We start from the raw sequence: 16,787 nt of genomic DNA, 5'->3' as shown, positions 1-16,787 counted from the left end.
CCATATTCTCCAACTTCAAGCTCCATTAAAGTTCTTCAGAACAACTAGAGATAATTCAAAGCAAACAACTGGCAAGCCTCATTTTCTTCAAAAAAACTCAGCACGCTCTATCTGATAATACTTTGGAAAACAGTTTATTTTCCTTTCTTCCCCATCAAACCCCATTCTATGGCATGGTGTATCGATGACGCTGAACTAATACAATTACATTGTCTAGATTACCCTTTATCTTTATTTTTTCCTTCTCCCTTGGCTGTGGGTAGATCTCTCCCCTTCATTACTGCGAGGTAAGGCAGAGCAGTGCTTCCAGGTTTCCGTGCACAGCACCGCACTCCCCCCAGCCCCCATTTGTTTACGTATGATGCTGGTTTTAAAATTCCTTCAGGTCTCTTTAGCAACACCTACCATATTCTGGCACTTTCTGACCTGCAGGATAAACTTTTCCAGACACTAAAGTTTTCCCAATCTGTCAGATTTTCTCTTCATTCCCTAAGAACCCCGGTACTACACCAATTACCGTTTCCCACCTCAGAATCAAAACCTATACTTTTTTATATTTAAACTCCAAATATCACCAATATATACTACCCCGTATTTATTTCTTTTCCTGCCTATGACTTCACTGGCCTGATTTTTAACCGTTTCAAAGCATTTTTTTGGAAAATAAAATCAAAGGCATTTGCGTTTATTTTTATCCCTTCGTTTAAAAAACAAAAACAAAAAACAACAACCAAACCTCCTGAACGCCGGCTGCACAGCCGATTCCTCCAACAACTTCACGAGGCTGTTAGGAGTCCTTCAGCCGAGTTTAAAGCAAATTATTGCTCCTCACTGCTGCCGGGGGGGGGAGGACGCCCAGGGTTTTACCAGCAGCGCGGGTACCCCAGACCAAACAGCGACCAACCGGGCACCGACCAACACCTCCCTGAGGCGCTTTGGGGACACCAGGACCCCAAAAGACAGCACGGGCAGCCCCAAAATCATGCTCTGAGGGGCCAGGACCTCCCTTCCACGACCCGTTTCTCCTCCCCGCGTCCCGCCTCGCCCAGCCCCGTCGCTAGGAGCTGGCGGCGCAGGCGCCCTGTGAGGGAAGCCGGGCGCCATCATGGGCGTCCCGGGGCTGACGGGCTTCGTGGGCGAGCGCGGGGCGTTCTTCAGCGAGCTGCGGCTGCGGGACAGCAAGCTGGTCATCGACGGCAGCAGCCTCTACCACCGCCTCTGCTTCTCCTCCTCCTCCGCCACCGAGCTCCGCCGCGGCGGCGACTACGGGGTGCTAGCGGCCACCGTGCGCCGCTTCTTCGGCAGCCTGCGGGCTTGCGGCGTCGCCGCCGTGGTGGTGCTGGACGGCGGGCGAGGCGCTGCCGATCGCAAGCTGCCCACCCTGCGGGACCGTGCTGCCGAGAGGCTGCGGGTTGCCCACGGGCTGTCCCGGGGGCAGGGCGGCTGCCTGCTGCCGCTGCTCGCCCGCCACACCTTCGTGCAGGCGCTGCGCCGGCTGCGCGTCCCCTTCGTGCAGTGCTTCGCCGAGGCTGACCGCGAGATCGCCGCCCTGGCCAGGCGCTGGGGCTGCCCGGTGCTGTCCCTCGACAGCGATTTCTGCGTCTTCGACCTGCCGGGGGGCTACTGCCCGCTCAGCCGCTTCCAGTGGCAGGAGGTGTGCCCCGGCGAGGGGGCACCCGGCTGCTTCATCCCCGCGCTCTGCTTCTCCGCCGACGGCTTCTGCAGCCGCTTCGGCCGCCTGCAGAAGAGCCTGCTGCCGCTCTTCGCTGCCCTCTGTGGGAACGATTACGGCGAGGTGCCGGCCCTGCAGGGCTTCTTCGGCAAGCTGCCTGTCCGGGCTGGCAGCCCCGGGGGGCGGCGAGGCAAGCACGGCTTCATGAGGGGGCTGCTGGAGTGGCTGGCGCAGTTTGGGGAGCCCGCCGAGGCTGTGGAGGACGTCGTGAGGCACCTGAAGGCGCAGCGGAGGGAAGAGGTGAGGCAGCTCCTGCACAGCTCCATGGAGGACTACGCGCCGTCCGACGTCAACCTGGAGGACTTCTTCCAGCTGGGGAAGTACGAGAGCGAGGAGGCCAGCAGCTCGGGGTTGCCGCAGTGGGTGCTGGATGGCTTGGCCAAAGGGGAGCTGTCCCCGTTCCTCAGCGATGCCCTGATGCTGAGGAGCACCTTCCTCCACGTTCAGGTGGAGAACATGCAGAGGCCTAGCGCGCACAGCGCGGCGCTGCCCATCCGGCAGGTTATCTACGGGCTGCTCCTCAAGGCAGCTCGCAGCTCGGAAGCTGCTGCTGCGAGCAAGCAGGCCAGCAAGCCTCCAGGCGTGTTTGAATTCGACAGAAGCCAAAAGACGCTTACAAAAACGTTTGTTCAAGCAGCAGCAAACCTACCCCCGCGTTTTTGCGATGATCGTTTTGCTTTGGAGAAGTTAACGGAGGTAAATGGTTGGCGCCACAGATCGTGGTTAACAGTGTTTCATGAGTAACAAATAGTTGGGACTCGTGTTTGCCAGCTGGTCACTAAAGGCGATGCCTGAGCCAAACACCTTCAGTAAGTAAATACCCAATGAGCTTGGCTTCTGATAGTTGAGAAGCTACACAGACCTCATTACTTTTTTATTTTCTCCTACTGTACCAAGACAAATTATATGAAAAGCTGGCGTTGAGTACATATTAGCATTGTCTGAGTTTTCCATTATACACACTCCTTTCATCCTGTGTGTTACGTTAAACTATTTGCTTTTGTCATTTCAGGAGAGAATTCATAGCTTTATGAAGTTTAGGTGCAATTCAACACTACAAAACTTAATTTACATTTGACCAAGCTATAGCTATTTCGGATCAAAGTCAGAAACAAAATCTGACACATGCTTTTTACTAAAAATCACCATTTTTTCATCTGTGAACCTTGCAGCTGTCCAGCAGTTCCTCCTGCCACGAGTATGCATCCTGCTAACGTGGTTCCCTGCTGCTTGCCAGACAGAACAGCACCTGAAAAACGCAGCTTGTAATCAAAGGAAGCTTGTACTAGGTTAGTTCTAGTCACCATCAGCAATTCTGTATGTTTAAATTCTAGTGATTAAGACTTTGCAACTCACCCTCTGAATGGGAAATAATATCTTGTTCCCAAAGTTGCATAACTGATTTTATATGCTTTTTTTTTTTAACTTCTGGAAATACAATCTATGTCTTTTAATACTGCATATAATTAAGTCATATGATCTGTCCACTCTGGCATTCAGATCAGCTGTAACACATTGTGTTTTTATCACCTGCTGGTGGCTATTTCATTAAGAACCTGGTCCATCACTGTGATACAGGTTTATTGTTGTTTAAATGAGCAACATGCAGACATTCAAGAGTTTGAGAAGTCATGGTTTGGGGTTTTAAGAAACTTTAATGACACCTTAATTTGACCCTAGTATGTATCCTCTACCAAATTTGAGTTTCTGCTATTACAACAACTCTCCTCACTAAATAAATGTGAATTATCAGTTCAACAGAAGGTTGCAAGAAGAAAGGTTCCCCTGCATTCTAATCACTCTTGGCAAAACTGATTTCAGTTTACTTCCTGTTCAGAGTATCTGTGAAACTTACTCAAATAACTTTTTTTTTTTTTTTTTTTTAATTGAAAACATGAAGTATTAGCTAGCTTAAACACAAGCTTCTTTGCATTTTGGAAATCAGTTGCAGCAAATAAAGTCTGTTCCCTTATTTTTTCTACTCCACTTTTTTTTTTTTTTCAGGTGCCTATGTCATGCCGTCAGATGCTTTTGCTGGAGACTTTAGGAGTGAAAATGAGTTTTCTAGAATCTTTCCCCAGTCACTTACAGCTTCCTGTTGCTGTAACTTGTTATTGGACACGTTGTTCAGAACCAAAAGTAAAATTGCTTCAATTAAAGGCTCTACTTCTAATGATAGTATCCGGAGAACTTGACAGGATAACTAATGATCCAGGTACGTCTCTAAAAAATACAATTTTAGATGTTTAACTACTGTGAAAATCTGTACCGTAACTTGATTTTCCCCATTTATGGTGAGTTGTGCAAATTCAGATGAATTAGCTTTGATTCACACTATGTCCTGAAGTATTGCATTCTTTGCATTGATACAGAGCAGAGAAGCAGTGCTAACTATGAATTTAACACTCTAAATAGGTAAAACAGTGCTATTCTATCATGTAAAACGTTAAAAAAAAAATAAATCAAGGACTAAAAGATTAATTAGGTGTAATTAGGCTACAGAAATTTTGTTGACATGCTCATGCATCAGAAAAGATTGACTACTACTGATGCATTCTGATAACTTTTTACTTCTCAGTTTTTCTAAAATCAGCTGTACCAAAAAATTGCACAGATCCCTGTTACCTTCCTGTGCACTTAGAAAACTTGAAACAATTTCTGTGCTGACTTAATACTTTCAGGACTATTTATACATAATAGGATGCAAGGTGGCATTTCCTTCAAGAAGTCGTCTTGATGTGATGCCAAAGATTATACATGCTAGGGTTATTTAGTTTATTTAGGTTCTGAACTATAAAAGCAGGTTGAAAATTGCCGCTACTTGCTTCCCAAGTAGGCTGGAGTGAGATGGCAATTTATTTCTTATTTTCAAATTAATCCACTCACAGAACAGCACAGTGACTTACCTGACAAGTAGAATTATTGATTTCACAGTTTTAGATTCTCGTGGATATTGATACTTTTGTAACTTTATATACTTTGAGATTTTAAAACATTACCATGTAGGCTTCCTGAGCTACAACTGGGCGTTTGAGGTTTGTAGACCCTATACATTGCATTTAGCTTTCATACTGTTCACAGCAGAACGTTTGTCTGTCCTTTTCTATTCATAACCTAGATTGCACAGCTTTACACGATGAAGATGACAGTATTGCATATAATCAATTTCTGAAATGGAAGGAAAAGAAATCACAAAGTAAAGACTTCGACTTAGATGCTGCACACAGTTTTTGCCAGTGGCAGTGCTGCCTTCAGATGGGATTGTATCTCAACCAGCTACTCTCCACTCCTCTCTCTGAGCCAGACTTAAGTAGGTAAGGATATTCCAGAGATCTGTTTTCCACGTAAGCTCTTAATGAAATCTTTTCATATACTCCTTTGGCCAGTTTGACTATTTTTAGACTCCTTTCTTTAAAGATGGGAATATGGAAAAAAATACTGATTAGAATAGGTATTCTTTAGGAGCCCACTGTTGAATATAGTATGTAGTTGAGATTTTTTTTTCACTGAACAGCATATTTCTGTACTTCTGCTGAAGTGTGGTTCTAAATGAGGATTCTCTCCTTCCTTTGAACAGGCTTTATAGTGGGACCCTTGTGCACAGTCTGTATCAAGAGCTTAAATCAACACCTTCCGTGGAAAATATGTTTAGTTCATCTCCAAAAATGACTCAGCTTTATCAGGTTTTGTTGAATACAGTGAAGTCAAGTGTATCTCCAGACTTCTTTCAGAAGGTGACAGAGACCAAGTCTGAGTCCCGCAAAAAGAAGAAAGCATCTAAGAAGACAAAGGCCGTCAAGCGTCCCATACCAGAAACTCAGAATTCATGTGATTTTAACAGGTTTGCATCACTTGGAGTGGATGACTGAAAGCATTATTCCTAGAATAATTTCATCTATGAAGATAGAAATTATATTTCAATATGTGACTGTGTTGGAATTTGCTTTGCTGTTTTTTTATACAAGTTCCCATTTTATCTTTACCAAGAAGTCTTCCTTCAGGGATTTAGTATTTTTGTAACTGAGGCTCTTATAAAAGAGGTGCTATATGTAAGTTGTGGTGGTTTCTGTTTCTTTGTGTGTGTGGTTTTGTTTGTTTCTATAAAAGATATTAATCGAAAAGGAGGGTAAAGAAGTCTAGCATTTCAAATCTGGAGTATTTTAAACGAATTGTCTTCCTGAAAATTTATAGTTCACTATCTCTGCATCTCCCTGAACACTTTAAAAATGAATTTTTTCAAAGTTTGCATTTGAGGAACAGTTGTCTATGCTGTTACACGTTTACAACCTTACATATCAGAGCAAAATGGAAATTGACTTTTTAAAAAATAGTGTCTTTACAGGTAGAATATTTGTTTTCATCAGTGAAAACTGATGAAGTTGGTGTTGCATCATTATAGGTAGTGAAGCAGGCTGAGAAGCTTCAGCAGAAGCAGCTATTTTCTCCTTTCCATTTGGCATATTTAAATAACAGTTAAATGCCTACACGTGGCATTTACGTATATAAAGTTACATGGTAACAAACTATAGCAGGCTTGCTAATTTGGAGTAATTGTGTACAATCTGCTGTCATTTGCATTAACCTTTCTCTAAGAGCTATACTAAAATTACAGACCTGCTTTAAGTTGCCCCAGTGTACGCTAAGTGCCTTTGCAAACCCTTACTCTCCGTATGCTAATGCTGAAAAAACAGTTAATATACAAAATCCTACATCATCAGTATTTCTCAGTGGGTTTGTATCAGCTAACTTTGCAACACAATTAGTTGCTTTACAGAAATGTTTTTCTTGTAAAACTGATGTTTTCCTGGTGTCTTCCCTATGTGAAATCTACATTTTATTTATTTTTTTTTTTCTCAAGACTCAGTACACTATTTCTTACATCCAGGAAAATCATGATTTAATCACTACTCACCAGAATTCAAGTTTGACTCCTGCATCATTTTGTGCTCAATTTTCAGTCCAGCTTATGTAAGCTTTTTCTCACATTTAAACTAGAAGAGAGACCGGTGTGTGAGGAAAACAAGATGAACTCCCCCCCTATCCTCACAGTAATACAAATGCGTTCAGGTTAAAGCATTTTTACTCTTAGAGGCATGACACTGCTCTGAAACATGCTTTTTCCACAGACTACAGCAAAGGACATTTTCTTAAATTTTAGTCATCACACATTGCAAAAAAAACGTATTTTTATTTGGAAGGTAAGCTATACCTAAGATGGTTGCATCTGCCCCTTTAAAGAGTGTACTTTAGCGCTCCAGTTATGGTAGCAGAAAAAGAGCACTTGACTTGCTTCTAAAGGGGAAACAGAAGAAAATTCATAGCCACAGATTACATGTCCTTCAGGCTGTTCTTGCATCTGACAGTCATTGTTACCTAGGTAGTGTTCTTGCATGTAGAATGATCACAAACTGACAAATTAAAAAGTAAAATTAGCTAGCTGGAATAACCAAGGCAACACATGCCTTTGCTCAGTGTGATCAGGAGCACTTGTACTAATGATGAAAAATATTCCAGGCATGAAGAAATCCACTAAAAGTCATGGCGCACCAAGAACTGAGTACAAAGCTTCTCTAAAGATCTTGTGCTACCAACAGAATTAGGTGACACAATCTTTACTGCCATGGAAGATAACATTGTAGTTACTCTATGGTCTCAATAGATGTAGAGACTGTTCTTGTTAAAAATTAAGTCCTTGTCCAAGTAGGTGACACAGACTGGCAGAGACCACTATCACAAAGGCTTTCCTGAAGTGCTACTTCATTTTACATAGAAATAAATATGCAACAGAAAGTAATCCACCACCAAGGCAAATGAACTATTTCACAATGATTTTTAAGTAACTCAATCAAGGAAAAAGTGTTTTACAGAGTTCTAGTCACGAACAACCATAATGTTTCTGATTCAGAACTGTAACACTAGTGCTTAAGTATCAGATGCTGTTAATACTTACTGTTGCAAGTTTTGTAGGGCACTCAGTACATAACGGATGTATCAAAATGCAAAGAATATGACAGGTTGTCGCTGACTTGAAGTTTAACTAGGGCAAGTTCCAGGCAAGGATGAAAACTAACAAGCTGACCCTTGCTCAAATTTCAGAAGTCCTAAATTTGAGGGAAAAACCCCAAACCCAACACCTTCTAAAAAGGAAACATTGAAGTATACAGTATGAAGACCTATGAATAAGCCTGGGGAAAAACAAAATAAAACTTCACTTTCTTTAAGCTCATTACTATACGCTGTAATAAGTGTTTTCTACAGGGAAGTAACTCATTAGACCTTATGAACTACAGGAGTGCTCTCATAGAGCTGAGTCTTAATACTGCCATAATAAAGTCAATGAGAAAATACATTTACAACATCTTTCAATTCATAGGAAAACTATTTTTGAGATACAGCCCAAGATGGTAGGTAACTGAAATAGTAGGTAATAAATAACATTTCTTCCAGTACAGAACTGCTACTTACTATATTACCAGCAGATGGCACCCATACTCAACCACACAGCAAGTCAGGAGCACTTTACAAGCCCTTTCTAAGTAGCCTATTTGCACGTTTCCACCAGGTGACTTTATTGAAGTTGAAAGGGGTTAAATTTAAGTTCTTGATTTTAGTGATTTAAGAGTTAAATCCTTCAAATCATTACCATCTCATGTGTTTCATTTTCCCAAGCTTGTAGTTCCTTATGGTTTTTATAATCAACACTAATTGTCCCATTTCAAGTAAGCTTTAAATAAGAAAATGCAGGTATGTTTATGTTTGATTCCACTTTGTTACTGCTCTAAGGGAGATCTTCACTGGTCCAACTGCCATGCTGGGGGAACACCAGAAAGCAAATTCTTGAATTAGTTCTGAAGTAAAAACTCAAATGTTTCATTTTTTCATCAAAAGGCTGCTGTGATCACATGGCATTTTGGGAATACCTTTGGGACTGCTGACTTGGTGATTACAGATTACCCCACTGGAAACATGTTCTAAGTGCAGAAGTCAGCAGCTCTTTGCTCCTGGTAAAATGAAATATGCCTCAATGGAAATACCATTTCTGTATACTGAAGAAAATTAGCCAGTCTAGGATCACTATTCACAGTTTATTTAAACTGAAAACCTATAATGACTCAAGAAATAAAACTGAAGCAATCTTTCCCTGAGAGAAAAACATCCCCAAACAATAAAAGGCTCTTGCTAGTTAAAACTTAGATGTTCTCTATTCCATGCTTTAATAAGAGAAACTAAATTCCTTGGTTGCTATTTTCACACCACATAAATGCTTCGAAATTTTTGAGGAAAAAAAAAAAAAATCACCATTGACTGAATTGCTCTGAAGAAAGTCTCCAAGCTAGGTGGTAACGATCAGGAATGGATCTAAAAAACAGCAATGGAATTCAGACAGCTGGTCCAGGCATTTCTTACAAATAATGAGGTTGAGCTCGTTACTGTTTCATCTTCCAGACGAAAACAGCAAAATTGCCTTTGGCATATTTAAAGTGAATTACATGCAATTAAGCTTATCCTTCAAGAAGGCAGAATTGTTCTTCAGTAAACACAATTTTATATCTTGTCTACGCTGACATACCTTATTCAGAAAGTGAGACAACTTTGTGCTGCTTCATAAAATTTGTTTAAAGACTAGGCAATAAGAATTCTTTGTTAAAAGAACAAATCATTATTCATCTGCACTTCTCTACATATCTGGATTTCTAGGATTTTAATACCAAATGCAGAGCTGTACTTTCTCAAAACCCAGGCTGGCGCAAGAGATTCTTCATCAGCATGCATTGTCATAGTTTTTATTATGTCTTTACCGGAATCTGAAGACTTCTAAATATTTTATTAAGGAGCTTTTAAATGTTCTGAAATTGCATTGAAATACTGAATGCATTAGTACTACGGCTTCACTTGTCAAAGACACTCCAACAGGAAGAACATTGACGAATTTGTTCAACTTTTGATAGGCAGAGCTGCTGGAAATTAGACTTGTGCTTGAAGAGAAGAGCATTTCTGTATGAAGTCATCTTGTTTGAGCCCTATTAGCTTGGTGGTTCATATAGCAGCCTGCAGAAGAGCTGAATGCCATACGCTACAGTCTTTCCCCTTACACTGTTAGTTCTCCTGCACATTGGTAGTTCAGGTAATAAGTGCACATTCAGCAGGCACAGGGTCAGCCAGAGCAACGGCTGAATTGCGTGCATACAGCAGACTCAGTGGATCCTGTATAGCAAATGAACTCATTTCCTGTGTGCTGCCACACTTCTGACCAAGTCTACAAATCTCCAGGGGAAAAAATAAATAACTTAGCAGAGAGATTCATATAACACTTTCCAAACTGCCTTACTTTCATAAACTCCCCAGATTTTGAGTGTGGCAGATGGGGCAAGCCACAAAGAAATGTGCAAAAATATCCTGGTTGGTGCCCATTTAAAATCCCTCATTAATGTTTGAGACAGGATGACCATCTTCTGACAGCACGTCCCCCAGCTAATACCAAGACAAAACACTATTTTCAGGCTTCAGTGTGAAAAGTTGTGTATCCACACACTGAAACAAAAGATCCACCATTCCATCGCCAACTCCCCCTAGAAATCTTGCACATCCTCTTTTCAAGATTCCCTGGGTGACTGATCCTTGCATTTTTCCTCAGGAGAATAAGGAGTCCTATTCTAAAGACACTGATGACACCACCTTCAAGTCTATTTTGAGGGAGAAAACTCTAATTGCTGAATATTAAGAGTATTTAGGCATTATTGTATATGAAAAACTAATTTTAACATATCAAGACATCAATCTACTATAACACTTTTCCAGCCACAAAAAAGGCATTCTGAAGGTTAAAATTTTAAGTTACTCTAAAAGCAAACAGTTTATTTTTATGATGGGAAGAAGAAAGAACAGGAGGGGCACAAAAGGAAAAAATAAGCTTCTTTCAAACAAGGGTGGGATTTTTTGCCATTAGAGTGAGAATGAGTGCATTCCTTTTCTAATTTAGTATACTAAAAATATTTCAATAATAGTACTTACTTATAACCACTGAAGTGTTCTGGCATTTGTAAGCTAAAATGGAACAAAATGTGAAATAAAGCTAGCATCTGAAATGATCAAAACAAGCCTGACAATCTGGTGTAAATGCCAGTTTCTTTTAAAGCAAAAGAGACACCACACTTTTAAGAAAAGCAAACATTTACTTCAAATTGCAGTATAGGCTTTTCAATCACAGAAAAAGAAAAGAAAAACAGTGATCCGACAGCGGTCACATCCTGTGCAAAAGAACTCAGGATACAAAAAAACTGTAGCACAAGGTACTTGAGCCGCTTACACATTGCAGGATAAAGTAAATAAATACAGTAGCTAGAATATGGCACTCTTGTGACAGACTCTAAACCCAGTGGAATGCCTCTGAAATATTTTTTTTTTATCCTTGTATTAGTAGCAAAGTCCCACCACCATAAAAGTAAAATAGTACAATGTTTTAAATAAAAACAAACTAAAATATATATATCTAAGAGAAGAATTTTACACAGTTATATCTCTTAAGTGCAGAAAATGGGAGTTGGGCTTAGATCTTTCTTTAAATTAAATCCCCCACACACAAAATCCTGTTCAATCTCAAAAGTAAATTGGTTTGAGGAAAAACGTTACCAAAGTTGCATAATTTCATTTGTTACTCCCACAGCTGGAAGTTAAGTTCTGAACAGTCTTGAAACATGAATGTTCATCATTAGCCAGTGAAACAAAGGACTTGTCAAAAGCCCTCAGGATTTCTTAATCCTCCAAATATTGTTTTGCTTTCTCCTACATCTTTAGACAGCAATCCCTAAGTTTGCAAACAAAAAGAATGCAATATGCATCATACATCAAGAAAAGACGAAGTCGACGAAGAAGAACTTCCACGTTTCTGGATCTTTTCCTTGCTTCTTTCAAACTTCTTTATGATCTCAGTCACTATGCACACAGAGGAAGTGAGCCCCAGAAGAAACAATAAATCTAGAAGAGATAATTAGCCTTTTTAAAAGTTGCTACTTAAAGATTAGGACAGATTCACAAAAGAATATGACTTACAAGACCTTCAAATTGCCTCCCTATTAAGTAATTTGAGGTATTGCTTCACAATAAAGTGAAGCAAGAACCAATTTTTGCAGAACTATGCATGTTATTTGTCTGGTTTATGCACAAATCACACGGACATGCACAATATTTGAAACTTCTGGAATATTTCATAACTATTTTTATGAATACCTATGAAAGCAAAGAATCCTAAGCAACATAATTAACTTTTTACTGAAAAAATACTTAGATTCTCAGAAGTGACATTAAAAAGGCAAAGAATTATGTAAAACATGCATTTCATAGCAATAATTTATCTTTAGCTCCAGAAAACAGCAACAGCAGTAAACATAAGTCTTACTGAGGCCAACAGCACTAAGTATGTATTTAAATAGCTTCTTAAAAGCCTCATAGCTTTTTACCCTACAAAAATGCAGTTGATTTAATAAAGCATAAGATTTAAAAAAATTTTTTCCAAAGTCTATGCTTCATTTTGCCCACATCAATACTCATACTAAAAACCTTAAAATACACAAGCACTTCAGAAACCTTAGAATGCGATCATCTGTCTTGTGTATAATACGTATTTAATCATGATTTCCAAACAAAGGATCTAAAAGGATTTTCCCCCCCCCCCTTAAAACAGGTCAGCAGGATTTGTATTCCTGCTGTATGCAAGTAGGCAGAAAGAACTCTCAGAGAATCACAGAATGATAGAGGGTAGAAGAGACCCTTAAGATCACCAAGTCCAACCACCAGCCTACTAGTACCAAGTCCACCAATAAACCATGTCCCTAAATGCCATGCCCACAACCATCAGCCAATGCACTTACAAATTAATCCTTAATACACAGTTTTTAAAAATAAACTGTTCTTACCCAAGATGCTCAGGCTTTCTGTTTGGAAAACCTTCTGAAGTGGAGGAAAGTAAATGACCAGTAACTGCCCCATTATAGATCCAAGGACAGCATAGCAAAACATTTTGTTACTACAAAGTCCAATCTCAAAGACAGATTTTGTCTGTAAAATAAACAATATATCACACGTGTAAATTCCATTGTCTAGACAAGAAAAATATTCATAACTACAGTGTTTTCATCTGGACTTTCACAGAAATGTAAAAATATATTGTTGACCTTGAAGATAATCTACAACAAGTTCTTGAGAGGCTAGTTTCATGGTAAACTGAATGCGTATCTTGTCTTCACAGTCAATGATCTGTTTATTGAGCTCACTTTTCTGCAAATACAGTGCATTAGAAGGTGCACACAATACTAGAAGGACGTGTTTTCTGACTTTCATATCAGAAAACAGACTGCCAATTAGCATAAGTGCAATAGTATGTATTTTCTTCAACTAGCATAAAGTTTCAGACCTTTATTCCTTAGAGCAAAAATATAAACAGAAAGAATGGTTTAAGCCACTTTCATTAAAGTTACAAGCTAAAAAAAAAAAAATAAAAAAAAAAAGCTTCAGATTCTGAAAAAGTTGCTGAACTGACAGGATTTTCAGGAAAGAAAAAAACAAGCCTATGTAGCAATACAAAGGACTGCCACACTTCAGATTTTAATAGAATTTCCTTGCACCTGTGAGGACAGCAGCATTACAACCAGTTCTGCATCGTAAATTAAGGAAATTAACACTTACCTGTGATTTAAGAAATCCTACATAGTATTATTATTATTATTATTATTATTTAATTATTTTTAACTCCAAAGCTTAATAGTACACGTAAAGTAAGTCTGCAGGATAACATTTGAAACAAAGACAGCAAGATCCTCCTTAGAAGAAAAATACTGCTTTTGTAAATACTGTGTAAATGGCAATACAAATCACTTACCTGAGATCTAGAACTCAATGCATTGAACATATCAAAAAATACAAAACAGGTGAAAGTCATGGTTGTATCCCGAGGTGTTATTACATTGTCTCGTAACTGTCAACAAAAAATAGCATGTTTCAGCATGCTTTAGTTTAAACCCACAACAACAAAGTGTAGTTAATGCAATAATTCAAGTTTGACTAGCTAATACATGAACGCAAAAACAATTGTTTGCCCCCAAGCTGATTTTAATAAATCATACAGCAAGAATTGGACACCTGTAATTTAAAAGAATTTGTAATCCTAAACTGTAATTAAATGAAGACTCTTAACAAACATCTATGTGAGCAGATGGAATACCAAGAATTCTAGGCAGGCACTACAAGAAGTTTAAAAAAAAGAAAACAAAACACAAAACTTTCTTCTCTACATGGAAAAGAAAGGCAAATAGCTGTTTCATAATAGCCTGGCTATAAGACTTCTTACAATTAACGCCCATTTGAGTTTTCCAAAAGCTTTCCAAATATGTTTAGGTCCTGAAAAAGTCCATGGTAAAACAGATTGGGGAATAGAACTGTATTCCTCATTTCAACTACTGCTTTGAAATTCATCCCCTTCAATTTTCATTATTATTAAACAAGTATGGATAAATCTTACAACAAAGTTCATGCAAATTCCAAATCCCATCTGCTAGGATAAAAACGACTTTTAAAAATGTTTGCTACTACTTTAAGTTTTATGTTTTTGTCATACCTCTCTCCAGAAGACGAACAGTGTTCCACACACAATAATTATTGATGAAACCAGTATTTTAACGATCAGGTTTTTAGTTAAAATGCTGTCCTTCAGATTTCTCGGAGGCTTCTGAATAACATCTTTATCCACAGGCTCCACTCCAAGACTTAAAATTGAAACAACAACTTAGATTTTTATAATCACAGAAATAATTAATTGATTCCATATAAAGGCTAGATTTTACAAGTTAAAAAAAAATAAAATCATCTTCTCTGTACAGCCTAAGAATCACATAATTCAAACAAGCATTTGTGATTTTTCACCTTCAAAGCACTGAGTTATAAATGTTAGTAACAGGTAATACTCTAACACTGCAGTTTGAAAGTCTAAAATGTGATATCAGACATTATCAAAATTAGTAGATGTCAATTTTTAAAGGAATTTGCTATATCAGTAATGACCCTCATTTCTGCTACCTTAATCAGCCTAACTAAGGGATCCCCTACTATCTATCTGCAGTGAAGAGTCAGAGGAAGGACCCAGAGAGACGCCAGTATCCTGCAATCAGGTTCCACAGACATATCCATGCTGTGACCCCAACCAAGCATTGTTAGCTATTAAAGCAAACCAAAATAACGAACACTGAACTCTAATATTTGCAGTATAGTGCTAAGAAAAATGTTTGCTACGTTTCAGAAAAATATCACTGAAGCCTAACACTTCACAGAATTTCTTCTACAAACAACCCTTTTCCTTGCTGAAATAAACGGGACCACAGACCTCTAACAGAGTTTAAAGTAAAGGTAAGTAATTACTTACCTTTGAGCTGGAGGTCCATCCATAATAATATTAATCCATAAGATCTGCATGGCATTGAGAGGATTAGGAAAGTTCATTAATGTAGCCAGTGAGATTAAAGTCAATGCTGCTATACTCCTGTTGAAAGAATCCATTTTTATGACTGTCAGCACAGAACATTTCTGAAGATCCACTGATAACTGCTTTGTAAGCAAAACTTCACATATTTAAGAGTAGATATAGATTTTGACAAATTAAATCACAATTGACATAACCCTAACTTTAAAAGGCTAGTATAGTTGGAAGGGACCTTCAGAGATCAAATCCAACTGCCTGGCCACTTCAGAGATAACCAGAAGTTAAGGCTTGTTACTGAGGACATTGTCCAAATGCCTCTTGAACATTGACAGGCTTTGGGCACCAACCACCTCACTAGGAAGCCCATGACAGTGTTTGACCACCCTCACAGTAAAGAATTTTTTCTTAATATCCAGTTTGAACCTCTCCAGCACAGCTTTGCGCCCTTTCTGATTATCCTGTCATTGTTTACTAGGGAGAAGAAATTAGCACCTAACTTTGCTTCCCCTTCCTCAGGAAGCTGTAGAGAGCAGTGAGGTCACCTTTGAGACTTCTTTTCTGCAAACTAAACAGACCAAATGTCCTCAGCCTCTCCTCATAGGACATGCCTTCCAGCCCTTTTACTAACTTTGTTGCCATCCTCCAGACGTGTTCAAGTATCATAAAATCCTTTTTATATTGCAGAGCCCAGAACTGCATGCAATATTCGAGGTATGGCCACACCAACGCTAAATATAGTGGGAGAATCACCTCTTCTGACCTGTTGGCTATGCTGTGTTTTGTGCACTCTAACGTGTAGTTTGCCTTCCTGGCTGCCAGGGCACACTGCTGGCTCACGCTGAGCCTGCTCTTGACCAGTATGCTCAGATCCCTTCCACTGATCTCCCAGTCTGTACCTCTGTCAGGCATTCCTGTGTCCCAGGTGCAGAACCCGGCATTTTCCCTTGCTGAATTTCATAGTACGAAAGGGATGAATTCATTTAGAATCTGTAGTTAAAATGGTGTTCTAGCAATTAAAAGACAGCACGTTCATGTCTTAAAAACCTCCCAAACATTAAAATGGCATTCCAGATTAACACTCACCTTCAACTAATTGATTTTTTCACTATGGAACTGGGTCCTATACTTTTATTGCACATGAAGTAGAACTTCTAAACATGGTTTTGAAAAACAAACTTGTTAGACACTTTTGATATAAACACAACCAGACTGTGCACCTGTCACCAGTTTGACAAATCAATCAAAGCACACTACTCAGACTCCCTAAAAATACTCACACCACTGCTCATTAGCAAATGAGGAAGCTAGGCAGAAGACTGAAAATAGATTAGCTGTTTACAAACTTGGTATCAGAAACCTCTCTAAACAAGTTATGCACTAATCGGTTTCAGCACGAGATTAAATGTTTTCATATCCAACAAGAAGTGAGCAAAGCTTACAATAATTCTGTATTTGGCACTCTACTGAACCCTCATATGCTCTCCCTACAAAGAGAGGCAGAAAAAAGGGTAACTCATTCATGAGAAACCTAAGGCTACTATTCCCAAGGCTAGCAGGCATGCACACTTCCCTAAAATATCTATGCTT

General features: G+C 39.3%; 3 protein-coding genes across 6 annotated transcripts in view; 1 reads left to right on the top strand and 2 right to left on the bottom strand.

The window, feature by feature from the left end:
- The window catches only part of NEK11 (NIMA related kinase 11), a 101,814-nt gene extending 100,862 nt beyond the window's left edge, over positions 1 to 952 (bottom strand). Inside the window, exon 1 of the mRNA XM_032181968.1 lies at positions 737 to 952. The gene's annotated coding sequence lies outside the window, so the exon portion shown is untranslated. The remainder of the gene's footprint in view (positions 1 to 736) is intronic.
- Positions 953 to 1,105: 153 nt separating this feature from the next.
- ASTE1 (asteroid homolog 1) lies at positions 1,106 to 5,785 on the top strand. Its single transcript, XM_032181211.1, has 4 exons — positions 1,106 to 2,428; positions 3,737 to 3,947; positions 4,851 to 5,046; positions 5,310 to 5,785. Exons 1-4 carry the CDS (start codon positions 1,106 to 1,108, stop codon positions 5,599 to 5,601), a joined length of 2,022 nt encoding a protein of 673 aa, XP_032037102.1. The 3' UTR covers positions 5,602 to 5,785.
- A 5,100-nt stretch (positions 5,786 to 10,885) lies between these two features.
- Positions 10,886 to 16,787, bottom strand: part of ATP2C1 (ATPase secretory pathway Ca2+ transporting 1) — a 49,218-nt gene continuing 43,316 nt past the window's right edge. For all 4 annotated transcript variants that reach the window (XM_032181206.1, XM_032181208.1, XM_032181209.1 and 1 more), the window contains 5 exons: positions 15,144 to 15,260; positions 14,343 to 14,490; positions 13,608 to 13,703; positions 12,646 to 12,787; positions 10,886 to 11,707 (listed from right to left, as the gene is read on the bottom strand). In XM_032181206.1, the coding sequence (XP_032037097.1) occupies positions 11,571 to 11,707; positions 12,646 to 12,787; positions 13,608 to 13,703; positions 14,343 to 14,490; positions 15,144 to 15,260 (640 nt within the window). In that variant the 3' untranslated portion in view covers positions 10,886 to 11,570. The remainder of the gene's footprint in view (positions 11,708 to 12,645; positions 12,788 to 13,607; positions 13,704 to 14,342; positions 14,491 to 15,143; positions 15,261 to 16,787) is intronic.

Source organism: Aythya fuligula, chromosome 2, assembly GCF_009819795.1.
Source record: "Aythya fuligula isolate bAytFul2 chromosome 2, bAytFul2.pri, whole genome shotgun sequence".
Classification (NCBI taxonomy): domain Eukaryota; kingdom Metazoa; phylum Chordata; class Aves; order Anseriformes; family Anatidae; genus Aythya; species Aythya fuligula.
This window is presented reverse-complemented; position numbering and strand designations above follow the sequence as displayed.

Coding starts and splice junctions, on each gene's coding strand:
- ASTE1 (XM_032181211.1), top strand. CDS start 1,106: ATGGGCGTCCCGGGGCTGACGGGCTTCGTGGGCGAGCGCGGGGCGTTC. Junction 2,429..3,736: donor CTTTGGAGAAGTTAACGGAG/GTAAATGGTTGG, acceptor TTTTTTTTTCAG/GTGCCTATGTCATGCCGTCA. Junction 3,948..4,850: donor CAGGATAACTAATGATCCAG/GTACGTCTCTAA, acceptor TTCATAACCTAG/ATTGCACAGCTTTACACGAT.